A 7,844-nucleotide genomic window follows, 5' to 3' on the forward strand; every position below is an offset into this window, starting at 1 on the left:
ATAATTAATAGTAATAGTAATCAATAATTAGTAATAAGGTAATAGTAGCTGGACGTATGGGTAGCTTTGGAGAAATCTGCATGATACTTATCTCTTTTCCGCTGTTACTGAAATTTAAGTTTAAAAGAATAACCTAAGTAAAAATTATCATGAAATAATTTATAGATTTCTATAGAATATGGTGCTTAGGTAGGCGAGATATTGCAAGGTTCCCTTTTAGAATAATTATTCAGGCCCGATCAAATTATGTTCGAATAAACACAAATCATTTTTGCTGTTCAGTTCTTACGTTTATTTAAAATGATGTATATTTGAGGCACGTTCAATACTTATCTATAGCTATAAAAAAAAACTTATCATCAAGAGGAAGCATTTTTTCCTAAACCTATTATTTAAAGTGATACAGTTATAATACTTTTCGTTAAGTCTTGACAGTTCTTCTTCGTTACGTATTTTGAGATTCACAAACAACCGCAACTCTTGACGACCATGTTGCGGTACTTCTTCAAGTTAATATTGGCGTCGTCGATGTGGTACAATACCGAGATCGGATTAAGCTTAGTGGGAGCACAACACGGTTTAGGAACGCTAGACGGATGAATGAGGTGCACCAGAGTTTGAATCAGCGCATGGTTTGTGGCGTTCATGTGAGTGTTCAGAGGAAAGCTGCATTCTCCGTGACAGAAAAATGCTCCAAACCCATCCGGAGCAATGATCCAGTCCTGCCAATTGAGATCACGAAAACTGACATAGAGCGTGTGGATTTGGCAATTTTTCTCTTTCTGGGCCCAGCGTTCGAGGAACGGATTTTTCTGTCTCAGTGACTTTTTCTGGTTTTTACGGGGTTGACTTTTAACGGTGCTACGTTTGGAACGACTGTTGTGGGTAGTTGGTTTAACCAGCTCTCGACCTTTGCAGTAACTAACAAGGAACGGTTGATAGCGACCGTATTTATTGGACAGAATGAGACCGAGGTCCTGTGGCCGAACTTGTTTGTGAGGGCTTTCTGTATAGAATGCATCAACAAAGATGCCTTTATTGCCAATGGTGTGGGTCATCCAACGAGCCATAGCATCAGTAACGTTGATTTCCAGCCATCCCTCGTAATTGTAAGGCACAGTGTGTTCTGCGATAAACTCCAAACGATGTTCATTCCGCTTAGAATCAAATTCTTTAATGATCGAGGTACGTACAGTTATTGTACGGCCACTTGTGATAGCATTCCACTGATCGTTGGTTGAATTTTTGTACATTCGTAAACTTGCATAAAGCATCGTTTCGTTGTTCTTGCCAGATTCGCTTATATCGAACCATAACCGTTCCCCATACCTATGGTGCCGGATTTTGGGCATGTGGCGATTGCCCTTGTTCATAAAAGTCATGATCACGTCACTTGCCTCTATGGCCCGCTCATCAGCAATGGTGAACAAACTTTTGCTGTATACATTCCCACTCCGTTTCTGCCGCTTTCTTCTTTTATCTTCCGAAAACTTGTGGTAGATGTTAAGCAAAAACTGGGGTGCCGATTTTCTCAGCGAAGGATGCACGTGATCTTTGTTCGGGCGATCCGGCAATCCAAGCAGATCTAGAATCTCATGTTCAATCTCTTGCCGTTCAATGAGGGTGACACCTTTCTCTCGAATTGTTTGATCCAAACCGTTATCAATGTAGAATCCTGTAGTTGACGCACGGCACAGCACCGGCAATAAACTCAGCAGCACAACGAGGATGAACTTCATCTTGAAAGACAACTGAAATTCAACGCTGCATTGATCTTTTATATATTGACGAATCGTTCTCTGCTATTGGCTATACCTCTCCGGCAGGTAAAGTGAAATGTTGATTACCTATTTACCTAAAAGCCAAAAGCATTACTGTTGCTTGTACCTGTAAGAAAGGAACAGTTATTAGAAAATAAGAAAGGAAATCTTGGTCGAATTCGATCAAATTTAACAACTTGGATTTTGTCCTTCCGTGAAGTATAAAACATGTTAACAAGAATTACCACGTTCTTGGAAAATTGATTTCAACATTTTGAACTTTATTATCAATGCCAGTTAATTTTTTGTTGTTGACTAATCAAATCGAACATGAATTAAGGTGATACCAAGAAGAATCATGCATTAAATGAAATTTTTTCAAAGTTTTTATTAAGAGCTTTCAATCGCAAAAATTGAAGGCCATACTTACTTGGAAAATTGTTGCCGTCTGCTTCGAAGGTGATCGATCAACTGGTGAAATTAATCTCGCTTCTAACGTCGGTGTTGATTCCAGCGTTCTCCAGCCAAACCATTAATGATTCTTACCTCTAGAAGCCCGGCGGAGGATCTATTAATAGTACACGGCGCTGCTGCTAGTACCCAGCTAGTGTTTTGGAATTCAAAAACCAAACAATAACACTGAAGGCATGGCAACTGCACCGCTTGAAAATGATCCTCACTTGAGAGAGATCTTCTCTCGTGCTAAGCGCCGGCGCCATCTTTTTTGGGACGCACGATCACTCAACACATGGTCGGTCAAAAGTTTCAGGATATTTCGGGAAATTTTTGGTCTCATTCTCCTGCACATGGGATTATTTTTGCCCAACAAAGCATGCATGAGGATAAAAAATTACCTTAATTCGTTCTTTTTTTTTGCAATAACGATTAAAAGGATTAATGAACGACAAAAATATTTGTAATCGAACTTCAGCTGAGTGTCTCATTTAGAGTATTATTTGCATCTTTTTGAAATATTTGAATCAAAGTAAAAAACTTCATTTGCTCGATAAATTGGTGAAGCTTATGATCACATTTTTTTAAAATAATTTTGAAATTTAATGTAATGAAAAAGTCGAGTTATTTCTCAAGTTTCACGTCTGGACAAAACATTGTCTGTGGCTTAAAATTGCCACCGGGGGCAGTGTTTAGGTGAATAGTTTTTTTGTTGTTCAAAGGGTCGAAAAATATTCCAAATTTCTTCAATCAATCGATAGTTTCACTTCTTTCTAGTGTTAAACTGTATTTTGGAGTGAATTTCGTGCAGGAATGTCGGATAATCTAGAGCCTAGCCTGAGCCAATATTTTGCAAATGACCCTCCCAGTTTCTTTGACCAGCTGGCAGAAAAGGAAGGTAGTTACCTACTTTTTTTCAGAACGATTCGTATTATCACACATCTTTGTAGGTAAAACGGCTCCAGTTCCGGATGTATACACTTCCTATGACTTTCTGCAATCATCTTCGACTCAGGCACAAATCACCGTACCGGACGGGGTGCGTGATTTGTGGGAACTTCCGGTTAGTGAACCAGGTATGCAACCAGCACTTACAATGCCCGGTGTGAGTGTGGCCACGGATTTGAACGACCCAGTTCAGGAAGCAGTAAGCTTTCTGGTGGATCCGGTAGAGGCTCAGCACCGAAAAATACTGTCCCCAGATGATGTAACTCAAGATGAACGGGGTTTGAGGGAACTGATCGAGCATGGATGTTTCCGTTCGGCCGTCAATTTGACTGCTCGATTGCTAACGATCAAACAGCAAGGCTTCGGGAGAGCTGGTTATACGGTAAAACATACGCCAAATTCGCTTCAACTTTGGTTCACTCGGTTGGCCTTGCTTGTGAAATTGGGACAATTCGACATAGCAAGAGTAGAAGCGGAACCATTTGGTGCTTTGAATAAACCGGATGTGTTTTATGAATTCTATCACCCGGATATGCATGCAGACAAAAAAGGTTCTATGGCTTCGTTTTCATTCCGTTTGCTACTGGCAGAACTTCCAATTTACTTAGGAATTCCGCGGGTTGCTTTGGACCGTTTGACCGATTTGATGGCTATTACCAGTCAAATTAAGGATTATTTTGATCGCTTGTCAGAAAACTCAAACAACAGAAATGCTTACGATTTTTGGCATCTGAGAGAGAAACGAATTCTCCATTCAATAGTGAACTGTGCACTTCTGATCAAAGATTTTAGTCTGGCAGATCAACTTATCCAAAAACTAGTTACAAACCCGAAAGCTTGCGATGACGAAAAACGATTCCTCCTATCGGCTTGGGGCCGAATAAGACTACAATGCGGTGACATATACGGAGCAGAAAAGAAGATTTCGGAATCGAAACGTTTTCGCGAGGATCAAAACAATCCGGATCTAAGAGAACTGATCGACCGTGGGCTGCTTGCTGTAGCCCAGAACGATTTTCAAAGTGCCTTTGGATTATTTCAAAAGGCTTCGGCTCTAGAACCGAGCAACACCATGGTGTACAATAATATGGGCGTTTGTTTGCTGTATTCGGGGAAGCTAAAGGAGGCCATTAAGGTGTTTGAGGGAGCTGTCCAACGCAATCCGAAAACTGCCCTCAACGAATCGTTGCTGATCAATCTGTCCACACTGTACGAGCTTGAGTCGAACAATTCCAAGGATAAAAAAGTAGCGCTGCTGAAGATGGTCAACAAGCATCGAGCGGATTTGAGCGTTGGGTTGGATGTTTGTTTAAAATTACAGACCATCGTTTAAATGTTTCTATGAGTATGTTGATTTTTTTAGGTAAAATAATAGCACATTAAAGACAGAATTTTTAGTTCATAACGTGATGTTTTCTAAAATTGAACGAATATAACTTATAAACATGCATGGCGTTATAATTGAATTGATGAAATTGAATTTCTCGAAATATACAGAAACAATTTCTATATTAGGAATGGTCGATATAGGACTTATGGCATATATGGTGAGTTGAATGACCCTACAAAATCAATCCACGTTTGATAAATTTGGATCACAAATGAGTGAAAGTTTTGTTTTTTCGTGAAATGCTGAACTGAACCTTAACCTTCAAACAAATACTTAATATGTATTATATTATTATATATATTATAATACATATATATTGCTTTTTTCTGAAAGATTTAACTTTTGGAACCTCACGCGTTGTACAATTCATAATAGTTTTTTTCCTAAAGTAGGTCACTTCACAGTCAAGAAACTGATTGTGAAGTCATGTATATATTAAAATGAGTATCAGTTTTTTAAACCTACTAAATTTTAATACTACAGATAATGCTTGGTTAAACTTTATTGGTTCGATTTTTTTTTTTGATTCTATATAAAAGTCAAGACTAATTGAATTTATTTATCAGGGAGCACTTCTCCTGGAACGCAACCCTGCACGCAAACCCAGGTGGCGATTCTTTTTGCTTTCCGCAAACTGTCACGTCACACCCCTGCCAAATCATAACACAAACAACACCGTTTTTCTCTTTCTCGTTTGTGGAAAAGCTCTCTCACCATTTTTCATTCAAAAAATTTGCTGTTTGAAAATATTAAGAGAGTGAGAGAGATTCGAATCCAATCTTCAACTGCTACTACCCCAGTGAGAGCCGCGAAGATGACGCAGTCGCCCATCGGCTTTCTCTTCTCTGCTTACCGAGATTCGAACGCTCTGTTGTTATTTGCATGTTTTACTTGCCATCCTTTTCTAGCATGAGGAGTTCATAATGATTGAAGTGACTTTCTCTTTTACCGCAGACACCAGATACCCAGACTGATCAGTGGCGGTTGAGCCCATACAATTACGAGTCGCTCAAAACCATACGCCATCTATCGGGGCATCGTGAAACCATTGTGCTTCATCAAGAAAAAAAAATTCACTTGATAATTAACAAGCCAAATGAAAACTGGGTTGACTTAATCACCTATTAGTGTTTGGAATTCTTTCTAAAATATTTTCACTTTGGTTTTTGTCTTCAATGTTGAATTGTTTTTTCTAATTTACTGTATCATGATAAGAAATGAATGTTGTTCAAACAATGACCGTTGATCGATTTTGATGAAAAAAAAAAAAATACAAACATTACGTCATAATGGTCTTTATTTGAGTGAGAGCCAATTATTTTGGGATAAGGTTTTGATTTCTAAATTTATCCGGCTGAGTGACAGTTTTAAATTTTTAATGTCCACATAAAATAATTCATTGAGTTCTGAATTGTTCGTCTTAATCTGGTTGTTTATAGTTTACTACGACAAAAATAAAACAAACTACATAATATGTAATATAATATCCTTGAAAAACTTGAATTCCAATTTAATTTTTGGCTCATACCTAGATAGGTTTGAGGAGTGAAATAAGTTATTGACATTAACGTTGGATTGATTAGAAGTTGTTTAGACAATTTGCAAAAAAAAATTGAAGTAGAATAATAAATGTGACGAATGTATTGGCCAGCTCTTTAATCCTATTTGCTGCTGGTAGTGTTCGTGATATAATGCTGGTTGTTTCACGTTAGTGTTACGTTGTATGAAACCTCTTAAGAATTCACAGAAAACTGATGCAAAACATATCAAAACAACTTGAAAATTTGTATCTCACTCATAGAATATGTTGTCCAGGCTATAATGATTCTAAATGGAAAGAAATTGCGACTGGTTTATTGTTTTTGTAATTTTCGTAATAAAACTGTTTGTTTACATTTTGTTTTATACGACGTAATGAAAGCTCACGCGAGAAATATAACCTCAGACACCTTTTTAGCATAATTCTGGACTAGGGGAAAATTAACCTAAAAAGCCTAATTTTTTAAGACTATTTTTTCCACCTTTATCCGTTCAACTTTTTTCTAAAAGAAATTTTTGAAAAACAAGGGCAAATATCCACTGAATTTGAAACATTTAAAAATGTCTGTTTCAAACCCATTTCTCTTTGTTTCCAAAAATATTTCACTTTTGAAATTTAGCCAAATTCTTTGATTCAAAGATTTGTTTGAACCGTAATCCGAAAGTAATTAGTATACAAAATAAATCCATTCTTCAAAAAAATATAATCTTGAATGAGGTTCATTTCAATAAATAAGCAATAACACTGTATTATTTATCGAATTCAATACTTTTCCACACAGCCAAAATTAATTTTGAATAATAAAAGAACATTACTATCTTGATGCAAACGAAGATCATTTTTATTTTCTTGTCGTTGCATGAAATGTCAAATAGCGTATGCCTGTGTGAGTGAATTCGTTTTATGTTTTGATTTCGATGTGGCAAATTCACGTTCGTTTTTTTATACCCATTGATAAAATCAATTACACGTGCGATATTCAATAAATGGTTCGAAATTTGACCAAGGAAAATTATGAACACGTGTAAAACACTTTGTCAGTGTTGTTTATCGTCGACGTTTTCAGGTGATATAATCACCATCACCATCAGTTCTCGCAGGCTCCGGACAAACACACGGCCCAACTGCTGTTCGGTCTATTGGAGAAGTACCGGCCGGAAAACCCGATCGTCAAGATCCAACGATTGAAAGTTAAGGCTGAGGCCAAGGCCGTTGGCAAGGAGGAACCTTCGACGAAGAAAACCAACCGTCTGCGGCAGGGCGCCAACACCGTCATCAAACTAGTCGAGCAGAAGCGTCATCTACCTGCCGGCTCTGTGCCGTAAGATGGGTATCCCGTACTGCATAAAGTCCCGACTGGGAACATTGGTGTTCCGTTAGACCTGCACCTGTGTTGCTCTGAATTAGGTGGACAACTTCGGCCGCGCCAATCTGTCCAAGCTGGTTGAAACCATCAAGACCAACTTCAATGATCGCTACCAGGATATTCGCAAGTGCTGGGGACGTGGTCTGCTCGGACCGAAGAGTATGGCCCGCATCGCCAAGAAGGCTAAGGCTCGGGAACTTACCCAGAAGACGGTGTAAGCCATAGATTTACAATCATATACAATGATTATTGTAAAACGAATATTTTTTATATGCTGGGAAATTTTGTTTCTTGAAAATGATCAAACTTTTTTTTTCAATTCTAAGAAAGTGTTTTCAAATTTTATCAAACTGAGTATACCTGATATATTTATGAATGAATTTATTG

The 7,844-nt window shown here is 37.9% G+C and overlaps 2 protein-coding genes and 1 pseudogene across 2 annotated transcripts; 2 read left to right on the forward strand and 1 right to left on the reverse strand.

The window, feature by feature from the left end:
- Positions 1–278: 278 nt before the first annotated feature.
- Positions 279–2,484, reverse strand: LOC129746453 (protein 60A-like). Its single transcript, XM_055740103.1, has 2 exons — positions 2,191–2,484; positions 279–1,887 (listed from the first exon to the last, which is right to left on the reverse strand). Exon 2 carries the CDS (start codon positions 1,737–1,739, stop codon positions 462–464), a length of 1,278 nt encoding a protein of 425 aa, XP_055596078.1. The 5' UTR covers positions 1,740–1,887; positions 2,191–2,484; the 3' UTR covers positions 279–461.
- A 417-nt stretch (positions 2,485–2,901) lies between these two features.
- LOC129746266 (trafficking protein particle complex subunit 12) lies at positions 2,902–4,609 on the forward strand. The gene is made up of 2 exons (XM_055739848.1): positions 2,902–3,111; positions 3,164–4,609. The coding sequence occupies exons 1-2, from the start codon at positions 3,027–3,029 to the stop codon at positions 4,492–4,494; spliced, it is 1,416 nt and encodes a 471-aa protein (XP_055595823.1). The 5' UTR covers positions 2,902–3,026; the 3' UTR covers positions 4,495–4,609.
- A 2,555-nt stretch (positions 4,610–7,164) lies between these two features.
- On the forward strand, positions 7,165–7,806 carry LOC129743262 (60S ribosomal protein L7a-like; annotated as a pseudogene).
- Positions 7,807–7,844: the final 38 nt, after the last annotated feature.

Source organism: Uranotaenia lowii, chromosome 2, assembly GCF_029784155.1.
Source record: "Uranotaenia lowii strain MFRU-FL chromosome 2, ASM2978415v1, whole genome shotgun sequence".
Classification (NCBI taxonomy): domain Eukaryota; kingdom Metazoa; phylum Arthropoda; class Insecta; order Diptera; family Culicidae; genus Uranotaenia; species Uranotaenia lowii.